At 44.0% G+C, this 15,764-nt stretch overlaps 3 protein-coding genes across 3 annotated transcripts; 2 read left to right on the forward strand and 1 right to left on the reverse strand.

Annotated features, from left to right (window-relative positions):
• Nucleotides 1-2: 2 nt before the first annotated feature.
• Nucleotides 3-5,081, reverse strand: anapc2 (anaphase promoting complex subunit 2). The gene is made up of 14 exons (XM_028412287.1): nt 4,739-5,081; nt 4,206-4,455; nt 3,805-4,126; nt 3,499-3,631; nt 3,192-3,420; nt 2,917-3,036; nt 2,709-2,826; nt 2,385-2,563; nt 2,153-2,294; nt 1,893-1,968; nt 1,601-1,804; nt 1,359-1,491; nt 946-1,187; nt 3-732 (listed from the first exon to the last, which is right to left on the reverse strand). The coding sequence occupies exons 1-14, from the start codon at nt 4,835-4,837 to the stop codon at nt 523-525; spliced, it is 2,457 nt and encodes an 818-aa protein (XP_028268088.1). The 5' UTR covers nt 4,838-5,081; the 3' UTR covers nt 3-522.
• Nucleotides 5,082-5,665: 584 nt separating this feature from the next.
• On the forward strand, nt 5,666-8,800 carry rnf25 (ring finger protein 25). Its single transcript, XM_028412330.1, has 10 exons — nt 5,666-5,714; nt 5,966-6,037; nt 6,479-6,575; nt 6,687-6,754; nt 6,839-6,908; nt 7,000-7,071; nt 7,206-7,352; nt 7,426-7,515; nt 7,630-7,767; nt 7,886-8,800. Exons 1-10 carry the CDS (start codon nt 5,695-5,697, stop codon nt 8,555-8,557), a joined length of 1,446 nt encoding a protein of 481 aa, XP_028268131.1. The 5' UTR covers nt 5,666-5,694; the 3' UTR covers nt 8,558-8,800.
• Nucleotides 8,801-10,124: 1,324 nt separating this feature from the next.
• LOC114440049 (gastrula zinc finger protein XlCGF26.1-like) lies at nt 10,125-13,627 on the forward strand. The gene is made up of 2 exons (XM_028412317.1): nt 10,125-10,647; nt 11,284-13,627. The coding sequence occupies exons 1-2, from the start codon at nt 10,449-10,451 to the stop codon at nt 12,810-12,812; spliced, it is 1,728 nt and encodes a 575-aa protein (XP_028268118.1). The 5' UTR covers nt 10,125-10,448; the 3' UTR covers nt 12,813-13,627.
• Nucleotides 13,628-15,764: the final 2,137 nt, after the last annotated feature.

Raw genomic sequence — 15,764 nt, forward strand, 5'->3', positions numbered from 1 at the left:
TCGTGTTCTCCAGATGCAACAACAGTTGATGTATGGCCTATGGCACTCGCACTGTACCAGTAGGAAGATAATGAGTTTTACCATATAGATCCGGAGGCAAACTAAGTCCTTAAAATAGTCTCAACATACGGTAAGTGTCTGGCTGCAGTGAAAAGAGCAGCATTGGGGAAATGTTGTGATTGGGCTGTAGCTACAAATATGAAAATAGTAAAATTGTGTCTGTAGTCGAAACATTTTAAACAAGAAATTTAAGAGCTTTTTAATACAAGTGAGTGTTCATTAACATTTACAACATAATTTCTTGGCTGCTGCATCAACACTGTCCAGAAGTGCTTTTATTTTTGAAAAACAAACCTTTCAGATTTGAGAAGTCGTGCTGCATTTATGTCACATGCTGAAATATAGATGATAGATAAACTTGCTTTTACTGAAGCCGATGTTGGCTCTTTCACTGTTAATCCCATAAGCAGTATGTTCAAGTAAAATCCTGGAAACCCAGTACTTGAGTGTACAGTCTCTTCGTCAGTTCGATTTGGGGAGTCTGTAGACACCTGCAGACACCATCAGCTGGTGCTCCCTGACTTTCTTCTGCAGGAAGGCCTCAAGCTCGTTGACATCCATCTCCGTGACAACAGGTCCCGTGGCCACGAACATCCGTAGCATGGAGTGTATGCGGTCCAGCGTCATGCTGTCCAGGTTGGTGAGCATGGCCTGGATGTAAGCCCAGAACAGCTGCAGAGACAGATCAGGTGTTATTGGTCACTTTTCATGTTTGCAGTGTGTCTAGTAATATGTCTGTCTTTATGAGGAACTGATTATGTCTGCACAGTCAGATTATGCATTGTTTTTGCCATTATATTTGGCCAGTCATAGCCTGTTGGAGTGAAGTGGCTGTGAAAATGATTTAGGGTACGATACAAGAAAAAAAAAAAAATCAGTGCACACCTGCAGCTTTTCCTCCCTCTGCTCAGACTGGGTGGTGGTGTTAGAGTCCCTTTCCTCGTCACTGTCGATCAGCATCATGCCTCTCTCCAGCTTCTCTTTAGACGAACCCGTTTCCACCACATAGTAGCGGCCTCCTGCTTCCTCCCTCAGTACACCATGCTGCTGCCACAGAGCCAGCTTCCTGTGCACCAGCTCCTTTGGTGCACCCAGCTTCCCACTCAGTTCCTCCAGTGTCCAAGAGCCTGATGGAGGACAAAGAGGGAAACACTTTAACCCACTTCAACTCACCTGATGAAAATTCCATTGCTCAAAATGGTCACTACTGGAACAGACATATTAGGAGTTGCAAACACATTTGTCATTTCCAATGTTAATTTAATGAAAATGAAAGAAATGAAAAATGTTTCTTTTACTTTTTTCCTGGAAGTGTAAGATGATGGCAGCGTGGATGGGTGAGACAGTGAGGTTGGTGAGAACGCGGTCCTCCAGCTCCACATCCAAAGTGACTGAGCCCAGATGAGGCTTCCAGCTCAATGTCCTCATTGCCTGAGACACAGAAGACGGTCAACATGAAAACTTCACCTAAACTCTTTAGAAGGTAAATCGAACACAAACAGAAGGTACTGCAATCCTTAATACAGCAGCTGGACTCCACCTTGAGCTTCTCGTAGCGGTGTGTGTAGGCCTCCATGGCTTGGCAGATGAGAGGTGGGAGCTCCAGCTTCTCCTCCTTCAGCGGAGGCCAGAACTCGGACGACAAGATGATGGCTGACAGGGACAGTGGTGGCTGCTCCTCATCACTCAGCCTTGACTCCTCCTCACGGATGTTGCTGTTGATTCTGCGAGAGTCTGCCATGTCCTGTGAATACAGACAGACTTTAAACCCAGCTTTCTAAAACTGATAATAATAATTGAATTTCCACATGAGATCAAAACTATGTGTTCACCTTCAGCATGACTTCACAATAATGCATGTGAGACTCTCCAAATCTCAGCTTCAGCAGCTCAACATTACGAATTTCCCTGAAAATGACAAAAGACGTGACAAAACCAAAATTTGTAGCACATGAACAGTCTGCAGAAGACTTAATTTAAAAGTGCTAAATCTCAAGTTAAACCTTTTTAACTTTAGACTGTAATTTCCAAGCTACTGTAAATGCAAGATTCAAACTACTGTACATCATAAAAACGTTTCAGGTTGCTGTACCTGGCAGTGTTGTAGTTGAGTTGGTGTAGCAGCCTGTCAGCCAGGACTGCTCTGTACTCATCGATAAAGATGTCCTTACTTCCGTAGATGCTGACCAGCAGGCTGATGATGTCTGACGAACGACGCTTTGAACCCATTTTATCTGTCAAATGTGGAGAAGAAACATCTGGGTCAAATCCAAGAACAGTGTGCAGTACAGCAGGTCAGTGGAACACACGATGAATTCACTGACCAGGCACAGCATCTGTTGGGTCTGGAGTCCAGTCCTCAGGGTTGTTGCCTTCTTCATCACTGTCCTGCATCTCCAAAGTCACTGGGTCTCCTCTGGACAGCTCTGAGGCCAGGTCAGTGCAGCCCTCTGCATCTCCAGTTAGACCAGCGACTATCTGTCTCACTGTGTCCTCACGGGTCCTGGAACACACCACAGGAGCTTTAGACAGCAGCAGTTACACTTAAAGCCTGATTACAGCATTTCAAATCTCCACCATGACACCATGTTGCTCATCCTTGTTTGAATAATGACACATGCAATAAACCTGTGCCTAACTTCCCTCACCTGAGGTACTTGCGGATGGGCTGGCAGGCGACCTGCAGAATGACCATTGAGGGGTCAAGCTCTCTGAGAGCTTTGATGGCCGAGATGTAAACGGTAAGAATATCAGAAGTGTGAACACCTGCAGATACAGACAGAGAATTAATATGCATTTAACTAAAAAACTTGAATCTACACATTGTTCTGAACAGGCGAGGAAACAGAAACTTACCAGGATGCAGCAGACGGCTCTCGAAAGCAGACTTAAGCGACGTGAGGAGCTGCTGTCGCTGGTTAGTTCGTTCCAGGCAAAACTTCAGATCCTCAATAGCAGCTTTAGATTCTGGGAAATCTGAAACGGGGGAAAAGAAGAAAGCACAGAATAGGTCAAGCAAAGTCTGCTTTAAAAATACAGAAATATGTGACAAAATAGCATTTGAGTGAAGAGCTGGGACTTTGCCTTGTGAATGTCTGAGACTACAGAGAAGTCTATGTTGTCTTTCTTACCTCTGATGATGCTGAAGAGCTCTTCAATCCTCATGTTGACATAGATCCTGCAGAAGAACTGATGCATGTAGCATCTCCACTGCTTCAGGATGGAGCTGGCAGGCTGGCCGGCCTGGGAGCTGAGACCACTGGGTGCACTTAGAGTCATTGAAACTTCTGCGGCAGAAGTAGCTCCATCTGCCTCACTGGCAAACACTTTACTGAGCCAGCCCAACACCAGCTCCAACCACTGCACAAACAAACGTATCTAAATGAACAGCCCAGGAAACAAAAGACTTGCTGATGGAGAGACAAGCAAAGGTTTTACCTCCTGGAACTCCAGCAGGAAGGAGCGCTCATACTCGCCACGGCAATGCTGCTCCATCCGCTGCTCTATAAGCTTATGAAGTATGGAGGTAACTGCTTCAGAGCTGACCCATTCCAGTAATTGCAGCTTCGATCTACAACCACACAGAAACAGCGATATAATTAATTTAATGCAATCTGAAACTCAAGCACGTATTAAATAAACACAAATGTATCACTACAGCACCTACTACCACTCTGTGTGGTTCAATGACAGAAAAGGCAGACAAGACCTGTAGGTAAGGTCCCTCTTTCTAAATTTACTCACAGTATGTGGCTGAGTTCCTGCAGTTGTTTCAGAGCCTCCTGACACCAGCAATGATGTGTTGGGACCCCACAGCCCAGACAGACACCTCCTTCAGGAACCTCAGGGACCTCAGGTCCATCCTCATCACCTCCCTCCTGGTGCATGTAGACAGAGAGGGTTCTGCTGTAAAACTCTAGGACTCGCTCCTGGAGGACTGGGGACGGAGAGAAGAGAAGGAGGGCCCTGATGACAGTGAAGGCCCGTTCCTGAAGGACCTTGGCTCCTGGGACACATAGACCACCACGCCCCTCATCTTGCCACATCCTAAGCCTATCCAAGCCACCTGGAAGGAGGAGGGAGAGAAGATGTTTGAATGCTGCAACTAAAAGAGAAAAGGAAAGTCTTTAGGTTTGTATACTTGCCCAGGAAAGGTTCCAGTCGTTCCAGCAGAGTCCTGAAGGCAAAAAGTAAAACCCAGATCCTGTCCCTCTCCTCCAGCTCATTCTCCGGCTGTTTGAGTCCAGACCAGAACTCAGGAACCACAAAGGACGACAGACGCATCTGTAGAGTCTCCAGCAGCCAGTCTCCTAGCAGCTGGCCCAGACCCTGACTGCACAGAAGGCTGAGAGAGTCTGACAGGCTCTGTTCTGACAGGGAGTTGCCAGGAGAAACCTGAACGGGAACAAAACACAGTTAGTGCTCACACTTGACCTCAGTCTCATTTGAATGACAATAACCAACACTTTCAGATAAAGACATGTGAGCAGCTAGAACAAAAATTGATATATAAGCAGTAGAAACAGCATACAGAAGACAAAAACATTAGTATAACACGTGAAGAATTAAAACCAAATCTTCTACTGTGTTGCACAAGACATTAAATCGTGGGTTATTTTCTTGAATGGGTCACGTCATGTTGTGCGTTAGTAAAGTTCCAGCCCTACAGCCCACTCACCAAAGCTGCCGTGACAGTTTCCCACGCATCAGCCACCCCCTGATGTGGTCCAGGCCCCGACATTTCTACAGGGTCCGACTCCATCACACTTTCCTCCATTTTTTTAGACTTTCTTCAAAAACGACGAACTAGCTTGTGTGAGTACATTTAAAGGGTTTTATCGTGTCATAACGTCGCACGAGAACATGTACATACGCGCATCATGCCACAGATATTGCTAAACAAACATTCAAAAATAATACATGTTTAAATCAGCTACATTCTTCTCTTAAATAACACCACACGGCGCTTCCTTTCATATCGCGGGTTTACTTCTTCTTCGTTGCCGTCGTTACCACACTCGTCTTCTTCTACTACTACTAATAATACTAATTTGTTGAATGCTGCCCTCTGTTGCTCACATCACGCATAGTCGTGCCAAGATAGTGGTCCTAAAGTTAAATATTATGACATGATGTGTTTGTATTTGTATTAATTACTGAATTGCATAATAGCCAGTAGGACGTTTTATTGAACTATTCATTAGTTGCCGTTGCTAGGCAATTAAACTATTGTTCTTCACCCTCTTTCTTCTTCTTTCTGTCTTATTCTTCCGTACGTTTTTTGGCGCAGCGTATCTTCGGCATACATTGACCGATTTCAGCCATTTAACTATCAAAATGTTCATCTCATTTCTTTTTTTGTTGCAAATGAGTCACTGCCCTCTAGTGGCCATGGACAAGAACTGCAACACTCAGAGGGTGTTGATGAAGACATAATATTGCAGTTTAAATTGAAACTTTTACGTTTGATGAGCCCAGTTTTATTTCATGTTGGAGTTGTGTGATTTAATCGGAGGGTTTAGTTGATTCTAGCAAGCGATATTTTCTGGCTGCAACAACGATGTTTTGATGGGCTGCATGGTGACGTCATATCCGTTCAAGCGCAGCAGCAGTGACCAGCAGCACTGGAATATCATGATGGCAGCGGAATGCGAGTGAGTTTGTTTGACAGCATGTTTCAGTTCTTCCCTTAAACCTTCATACATACTACAACAACCATTGCCTTTCATCTCCAAATAATGCAGTCAGTGACGGTCACTGTGCTCTGAGTAAAACCCGGTGAAACACCGCAGGTCTGATTCAGTTAGCTAACGTTATGCTAACAGGCTCAGATAGTGTCATCTGCTTGTAAAATGGCACAGAGGGGCAGTCCCACAAGTTAACCACTACGTTTTCTTCTCTGCAGCGTGCAGTCTGAAATCGAGGTGCTGCAGTCCATCTACCTGGATGAGCTGGTGGTGGAGAAGAAGGAGGACGGGTGAGGAAACAGTTGGTGGTAACAATTTACTGTACTGACCGTGTGAGTTGTGATTTGTGCCGTTGACTTGTGGAAGTGGAGGAGAAGCTTCTCATAGACATAAAACAGGCCTCAAACGCACCAGGCCATCCTGTTTATGTACAAAGAATGAGTTTGTATGGAAGCTGGATGTCAGTCAGAGCCTGTCCTCCCTTTCATGAACCTTTGAAATTGGTGTCAAACCTTCCGAGCCTGAGACTTGTGCCTCTTTAAATGTCATTATGCAGATTATATATGGCCTGTGTAGTCTGTTGGGCCTCATGTAGAAATGGTTTGCACTGTTTAGTTAAATCTATTTAACTGAAATGTGATTATAATGTTTTTTAAAGAAATCATCTCTGCTTCAGTGTCGTGTGTCCCTTAAAAAACAGTAGTTATATAACAGTGTGTTGTTGTCTTTAGGGGCTGGGAGGTGAGCCTGGTTTTGTACCCATCCACAGCCGAGGACTCTGTCTCCCAGTTTGTCAGACTCACTCTGGCTTTGACCCTTGATCAGCAGGTATGCTCTCCGGCTCTCTGGTAATCATAAAAAATTCCACCCTCTGTGATAAGCTTATAGGATCAACAAACACAAACTGTGATTAACTGTTTTCTCTTGCTCTTTGTTCAGTATCCATCATCTTCTCCTGTCATCTCCATTCATAACCCCCGTGGGCTTTCTGATGATAAACTCAACAGGTAACTAGCTGACTCATGTATTACTCTCTGCTTTCAAGATTTTGTGAAAAATTATGTAATCAAGTGCAATGCTTTTCTCTTTAGTGTACAAAAGTGTCTTCTGTTGGAGGCTCAGTCCTGTCTGGGTTCACCAGTGTTGTATCAGCTCATTGAGGTCACTAAGTGTGCTGTTTATTTTCTTATTTTTGATAAGAATATATCAGTTTATAGATTTTTTTTGTTCCTAAAGTCATTTTTTTCTGCAGAAAGCTAAAGAAATCCTGACTGAAAGCAATATTCCTCATGGAAACTGTGTCATTTGCCTCTATGGCTTTAAGGTAAAAGGACTCCTTCCCTTATTAGTGTTTTATTTAATGGATTTTATCCGTTTCTTTTACATTCACTCATTTTTATTTTAAAACCATCCTTAAATTTGCATTAACCCACATATTTCTTTCTGCTTCTGCTTCAGGAGGGAGAGGCGTTTACAAAGACGAGCTGCTACCACTACTTCCACTCTCATTGTCTGGGCCGCTACGTCTGTCACTCTGAAAAGGAGCTCCGCCAGAGGGAGAAGGAGCTGGAGGAGGACAAGACCAGAGACAGGACTGTGGATCAGGTCAGATATCAACAGCTGATTTATCAGCTTGCTCAAAGAAACCCTGTATCCTTACTTCGACTCCCTTTGGTAGGAGCTGACGGTGGTCTGTCCAGTGTGTAGAGAACCTCTGAAGTATAATCTCGATCAGCTTCTGTTGTCCCCAGTGCCTCAGCAGCCTGAGGTAAGCTTTCAATGTATTTTTGAGGAAGTGGTAGAACAGCTACTAATGGATTTAGCTTTTTCTTATCAATAGTCATAATGAGATTTATTTCTATGTACTGTGCTTCTCTGGTAGCTGGACAAGGCAGCGATTGGTTCAGACTTTCAACAGAAGTGGTTTGAACTCCAGAAACTTTGGGAAAGACAGAAATCTAAAGGTGGGATCATTGATCCTGAGGTGGAATCAAATCGGTTTCTCATCCATATCAATGAGGTAAGACTGGATAAAGGCTCACACTGCTGCATGTCAGCCTTTATTTTGTCTCAGCATTTTGTGTCTACAATGTATTTTAGTCTTTATTGGTGAATTTGACGGGTTTTGTTCCACACAGACTCCGCCCGTTGCTGAAAATGGTGACCCAGATGTAGATATCTCTCCAGGCCTTCTGACATCCTCGGCCTCAAATGTGTCTGATGAAGCTGCTATTCAAGTGGAGCAGTTTGTTCCTAGATTGTCCCACTCTAATCATGTTCATGGCCAGAGGCATCAGAATCAGGGGAGGGACCCGAGAAGAGGAGGCAGGTCCAGACCCCAGCAAGGGAGAGTCACCCCCATCTCAGAGCACCTGGACAAACTCTCACTGTCCTCAGACTGCACTGAAGGAACTATAAAAGTCAAAGCTCAGGGTAATCATGGCCAACAAATACAGGGTAACCCGGAATTACATCAGTCCACGACAAGCAGGGAAGACAACACAATGCAAAATGTGAAGCTGGTCTCTCCAGATGATCAGCCCACATACCAGTCAGGTCTGGAAACACAATGCCCAAAAGACAACTCTGCAGGTGGTCGAAGCCACCGTGGGAGAAGGGGTCCTCATCGACCTGCACCACAGACTGGGGCCCCTGGACCGGCACGATACCATTGGGAAGGTCGAGGTTCAAGGAGCAGAGGAGGAGGAGGAGCTTATAACCTGCGCAGCAGAGGTGGCGGGCCACGGCGGGGGCACAGCAGGGGCTGCAACCACAAGGTGGTGGAGAGGGGGAGAGAGGAGGTCCTATGACAAAGGGCAACAGGAGGGCCTGTGAACAAATGTATGTGTGCCTCCATGACCAGTCTGCATAGATTACAGCCCTGCACCAGATGTGACATTCACTGTAGTCTTCTACCCTCCTGTCCATTGCCATCATCCTGGTCTCTGGTATGCACTTTCATACACACTGATAGCAGATACAGGTGGTTGTTGCTTTTTGTTGTGATGCTATATGACTTGAAAGAAATTAAATATTCTCTGGATGTCAAGGTGCTGGTTTGTTTGTATTCCCATTTCATTTCTGTTGTTCTGCACTGCCACTTCTTTTCTTTACATTACTTGGAAAAGGAGCCGGCCCTTGCTCTCAGAGATGGTTGCCTAGGGCGCCACCTGCTGCATGTAGAGAATCCTACAACTGTAGCTACCTTATCTCGATCATTTGCTTAAGGAGAAGTCTGTCACACCGTTAGTTACATTCCTGCACCTCCACATCAACAGACACAACTTTAAACAACTTCTTCGGGTTTAAACTGTTAACTGTGGAACTCGCTGGAATCTCAGAAATAATACAGAAGTTAAAATGCAGAACTATTTAAACTCAATCAGAAAGATTTATAACCTTTAATACATTTTTATTTTAGTAACAGAAATAAAAATAGGTGTCAAAAACAGGGACACTAAAACACTAATATACCAATACACATTAGGGTATATACCTAAATTAAACAGGGTATATTTAATTTGATCATTAAACAGTATATTTCGTACATTTTGCATGGGGGAGGCCCCATATTGTTTGAAAACAACTACTACTTCACTGTTTAAGTTTTAAATTGACCTACTAATTTTGAGTGGTGCTCTTGCCGCCTGCCATTCCTTATAAATATCTGGGTGACTGCAGAGCAGAGCCACATGCTGTATAGACTGTAATAATTTATTTTTCCAGACCACACCGTTCGTCATGATGTGGATGATATTCTTCCTGTTGTTGTTTTTTTTCTTCTATTTTTGCATGTAGTCATGGCCTTCAATGCCTGACATGATGGATGTTTGTGGCTCTGCTCAGTGTTAACTCTTTACTGCTCGTCATATTAACATTTTAGATAATGTACTTTACAGAGCTCCTGAGATGTAGATTCATCAGTGACACTAAGGTTCTCTTAAGGCTTATTGGTTTGGACCTGGAAGCAGTCACAACAGTGGAAGACATGGAATAATACTTCCACCAAATACATTATTCATATAGGAAGGAACATTATCTCAGAGTTTCCAACAACATCACTGGAACAGAAAATATGAAACAAAGATTGGATGTTTTTCAGTACTGGTATTCACAAAAGCACATTTGTCCTGTGTTGTTATTGAGGCACTGAGTGATAGAGAAACACTGATCAGGTTCAGCTACTGTATTAATTCACATGTGGGATTTTAAATATATAATATAAATGAAAGAGATGCAACGAATGAAAAATATGAAAAGGTCATGAAACATCAAGAAAAGTCCACAGAGGTCAGAAGTGAACGCAGAGTTTATAATAGTTACATCTGGTTTACATATACACATAAACCGTATGCGTGCAATGGAGATGACGTCATGAAAACGCGACGTGATTTCTTAAAGAGCAACAGATGCAAATTAGCTACTTTAATCTTAAAATATTTAAAGAACATTGACCCCCTCCACCCCTCTTCCGGGTCAGTATTTCTTCTCTTATAATACTCCGTCGTATCAAAATGAAGCTATTTACTTTGACAGAAAATAACATCCAACCGGAAATGTGTGTTCCTGGGAAACAGAAGCGCCTCATTGACAGAGTTATTCGTTACATGTGCTGCTCCGTTCACAACAGAAACAGCGTCAACGACATCGAAACGTTCTCCACACATTGAGCAGTTACTGTGTGGAGTGTCCACCCGCATCATGTCCAGCATTCAGCTGCTCAGGGTGCTCGTTAACGAGCGGTTATCAGCGGCCGCCGAGGAGATCTTCGAGGCGGTGAAAAAGATCATCGCAGGCTATGAGGAGGAGATCCTGCTGTCCAAACAGGAGACCCGGCGGCGGCAGCGCAGGGTGCTGCAGAGAGCGTCTGAACCTGAAACGAACACAACCAAACAGTCAGGTCTGTACGTTGTTGGCGTGGCCTCACTCTTCCACCGTGTCCGGCTCTGACTGAGTCCCAACTCTTATGAAAATGCACCAACGGTTAGCTAGCTTAGCTACGCCCTCTGTTGTAATTTAATGATATCACAGATACATGCTAAAGATCGTTAGCAGGCTGACATGCTGGTGTTAGCCAGGCCCTCTGGGACACTTCCTTAATGGACAGAAAGTCAGCGCGCCAAACTCCACTGATGCGTCTAAAACACGCTGAAAACCGTTTATATGGCCAACTGGAGACTTAACTGGAGACTTTACTGGTCCTAACTGATCATCATGATCAGTCCACGTTTACATTCAGCATACAAGTGATTCACCAGACATTGCTCCATTTAGATAAACTTTTATTGCATGTGCCCCCCAAACACAAACCTATTAAATATATTGCAAGTAGATAGACATTCCCTTCAGATTATTAAGGAAAAAATACAGATTAGGGTTTTCTTTATTTGAAATTTGCTGCCAAATCAATACTAACATACTGTAATGTTGCACATAAGTGGCTCATGGGTTATAAATCTGATTGTAACTCTCTCATTTGATTTATTGCTAACATTTATCTGCGTTATCAATGTTATATCCTCTGTTTGCCTCGCAGAACCACCTCAGCTGGCCCTGTCAGTCTGGGACGAAGACGCCCCCTGTGATCAGAACGGGGAGCAGCAGCAGCAGCAGCAGCAGCTGAGAGAGGAACAGTGTGAACTGGAGTGGCATCTGGATGAGGACAACCAGGGGTCTCAAGTGACAGACAAGGCTCATGAGGATCTCCCCAGCAGCCAGGAGGAGGAGGAGGAGGAGCAGCAGCTTCAGGAGTTAGAGGACAACAGCACCATCAAGTTTATCTTTACACCTCCCTATGTGAAGAATCAATTGGACCAGTTTCAGCCCAGCAATCTAAGCTCTAAGGGAGAGGTCGATCCTTTGCCAAGTACTTCAGCGGAGCAGGAACATGCAGTGGTGGAGGATGCTGACAGGGCCTCCGCCAACTCTCCTACAGATGACAGTGATGATGATTGGGTGGCCAATATTGACTCCAATGATAGTGACAGTGGCAGCAACCACAAGTGGAAGAAGAAGAAGAAGAAGAAGGACCCCAGTTTACAGATGTCTCCGAAACTGCACCAGACCAAAAAAAACAAAGCTCGAATCTGCTGTAAAGTCTGCGGGAGACCCTTCCACGCCGTTGTCTCTTTGGTGAACCACATGGAGGTCCACAGTAAAGATGTGTGCGGTGTGTGTGGGGAACGTTTCAGCAGTGAGGAGAGTTTTCATGCTCATCTGAAAACACACGTAAAAGCAGAGATTTGTAGCATTTGCGGGAAATGTTTTGGGGGCTCCAGCTCTTTGAATACGCACATGAGGGTCCACACGGGAGAGAAACCGTTTAACTGCAGTGAGTGTGGAAAATCTTTTAACTGTCACCACAACATGAAACGACACATCAGGATACATACAGGGGAAAAGCCGTATGCCTGCACTGTCTGCGGAAAATGTTTCAACGACTACTCCACTTTGAAACGGCACCTGTTGATTCATGTCCAGAAGAAGAATCACAATACAAACAATACATCTGCAAATGAAAATAAAAATGATAACGAGAAGATCGAGACATCGTCGCCAAAGAAGCAGAAGTCACAGACCATATGTGAGGTCTGTGGCAAAATGTTCCATTCCGTGGTTTCACTGGTGAATCACGCCAAAAGTCATGCCACAGACATCTGCGGAGTTTGTGGGATGCATTTTGACTCACAGGAGAACCTAAAACTTCATCTGAAAACTCACAAAAATGGGAAAGTGTGTGAAGTGTGCGGCAAATGTTTTGACAGCCAGGCAAACCTTGAGATGCACATGAGGATCCACACAGGGGAAAAGCCGTTTCTATGCAGCGAGTGCGGCAAAAGCTTCAACTGTCGTCACAACATGATGCGACACATTCGGACACACACGGGAGAGAAGCCATACCTGTGTAACGTCTGCGGCCGATGTTTCAGTGACCACACGACTCTGAAACAGCACAGCAGCACGCACACCGGAGAGAAACCGCACCGCTGCGAGGTGTGTGGTAAAGGCTTCCACCGAAAGACATATGTTAAACTTCACATGAAGAGCCACGCAACTGAGAAGTGATTAAAACATGACCCCCCCAGGTGACAGGCTGCAGTAAACCCTGCCATTACTGTTAGAGTATCGGCTATAAGCCAAAAAAAACACTACTCACCCCTGTGCAGGCTGTGGAAAGTGACAATCTTATAATATGGGCCTTTTATTCGATCCTCAGGAAGTTGTGACACATTGTTTATGTTTACATGTTTTTCTGTCTCGGCTGTTTCAGTGAGCAGGACAGTATGTGGGGTTTGTGAAATGAAGGAAGGCAATTAAAGCTAATCTCCTAGCCATTAAATCATCAATAAAATGTACAAGGTTCAGTCAGCAGATTTATATATTTTTTTCCAAAAACACACTTTTCATTGTGTTAGCGTTCATATTTCAGGACAGAAGTTGTAGGATGGGTCATGTTTAATACTTCAGCGCTACATCCTGCTGTTATTAGTTACAACTCAGTTTCCAAAAACACCTCACACAACTGAAAAATTAGAAAGAGAAGATGTTTAGATTTCTATTTTTTTCTGAAAACAAAAAAAGTTTTTTCCCTTAAAACACTATTTTTAGTTCTACCAGTACCACTCTGTGTGTAAATCTGTGTAATCTTACTGCAGTATATCACCATGTGCCTACCGTTATCTGTCAGTCTAAATGCCAGACATGTTCAGATGCTGAGACTCCACCTTAGTTACATTATGACCAATACTCTGTCCAGTTTGTTTTTGTTTTCTTTTTTCAGTGGGACTACCCCAAAGTTACACAATCTACAAGCAAACTGTATGGTTTGTCATGTCCTGAACCTAAAATTGTAAAATTTATCTTAAATCTTACCTGCTACTCTGACCAGTGTTTATGCTTGCTTCCATAATGCATGGTTTACTTTGCTTTATTAAACTGCTAATTTTCCAAGTTGTGTCAGCAGCTAATTTATTGAGGTTCACGCCTCACAGCCTCCTCCAAACAGTCCGTCAGTGATTTGAGGACAGACCTGTCAATCACATGAACCAAACTCTTCTTATTTACTGATGTTTGAGGCTTACTATCTTTTTATTTAACAAATTATTTACAGATGGACCACAAGGACACTGAGAAGAAAGGGCGAATGACACTTCGATGACAGGTTTTTTGGTAGTGATGGCTTTCCAGCCCATTAGCTTCCTCCAGTGCTCTATAGTGACATCTGCTGCTAGGTTTAAACTGTGACCATCAAGTCATTCAAATAGATCTTTTAAAAATCTTTAAAAAAATCTAATGTTATGTGCAATCTTTTTATCATAAAGACGTATGTTGAACCCCTGTCCAATAACAACATTTATTGTATTTTATTCAACTCTGCTATCCCTAATCATTGTTTATTGTGCTTTTCTTTATGCGTTTTTTTTTTGTTACAAAATCTTTTTCATATAGAAACGGGACTTTTTCTTGTTTCTTGCTTGTGGAAGCGCCGCTGTTCTTCCGGCTTTTATTTTAAAAACCGAAAATTGAATCAGTCACGTGGTTTTCAGCAACATGACGCAAACATCGAAGCGAGCCTTCCTTTGACACGCCCCCCTTTCTGACTCGGTGCATGCCTGGAAGCCTCGCCTCCAAATGTTCCATCACAACTTTTTGGAGCCAGCCCCTGCCGGCCCATGGCGGTATTGCCTTTTTCACCACTTCCGCAGTGACCTTATTTTTCTTCAAACGTTTTTAATGTTCCGTCACCTGCAGGAGTATCCTGCTAGCATTACTGTTAGCAGGCGGCGAAAACGTGAGCTAGCTGACTAGCTAACAGTAGTTTGGCTAGCTAGCGTGTTGTTTCAAATTGTGATGTGCTGTGTACATGGGTCATTTGTGAGTTTTGCAACATATTTGTCATTTGTTTACATAAGAAACAAGGATTTAGGCTAGCTTTACAAGTTGTGTTTTTTATAATTATTTATATTTATATTTAGTCAGTTAAACATGTTGAAAATCTCCATGAATATCAGGAGACATGATATCAAGTCAAGTCAGCTTTATTGTCAACTCTGCTATATGTGCTGGACATACAGAGAATCGAAATTGCGTTACTCTTCACTCCGCAACATATAACATGTAACTAAAAACTAAAGATAAATATAAAGTGTAAAAAAATGTACCTACAATGAGGCACACACAAAATACAAGGCACATAATGAAGGCACAATGCAGTAAGAGTGCAAAAGATGTATAGTGCAGGTCAGTGCAGTTGGCATAATATAAACAGGAATGGTTTAACTTATAACAGCTTATTGAGACTGGTATGAGAGTGCAAAAGATGCAATGGTGCAAGACAGTGCGGTTGGCATAATGTAAACAGTCCAGGAATAGTTTAAGTTATAGCAGCTTATATGAGACTGGTGTGACAAGACAGGGTAAAAAGTGACTGGTGCACAGAGTTCCTTTGGTAAAGTGGCTGGTACAAAGAGTTCCTATCTTGGGTGGTGGTAGGGGTGAGGGGATGGTGGTAGGGGTAGGGGGTGGGGGATGGTGTCAGGGAAGGGGGAGAAAGTGGGGCACAGCAGGGAGAGAGTTCAGCTTCCTGACAGCCTGGTGGATGAAGCTGTCCCTCAGTCTGCTGGTCCTGGCCCGGAGGCTGCGCAGTCTCTTTCCTGATGGCAGCAGACTGAAGAAGCGGTGTGAAGGGTGGGTGGGGTCTCCTGTGATGCGGAGGGCCTTTCGGGTGAGACGGCTGTCGTAGAGGTCTTGGAGGGAGGGGAGAGGGACGCCGGTGATCCTCTCAGCTGCTCTCACTATGCGATGAAGCGTCTTCCTGCAGGTGGCGGTGCAGGCTCCGTACCACACAGTGATGCAGCTGGACAGGATGCTCTCAACAGCCCCTCTGTAGAAGGTGCACAGGATGGAGGGAGGGGACAGTGACAGGTCACTGAAATTCTGGCCCACTGAAGGATAAATTAGTGATATAAAAACCAATGTACAGTTGAATTTGCACCTTGGGTCCAGCTCAGGTTTGTT

This window comes from Parambassis ranga, chromosome 8 (genome assembly GCF_900634625.1).
Source record: "Parambassis ranga chromosome 8, fParRan2.1, whole genome shotgun sequence".
In the NCBI taxonomy this organism is placed as follows: Eukaryota; Metazoa; Chordata; class Actinopteri; family Ambassidae; genus Parambassis; species Parambassis ranga.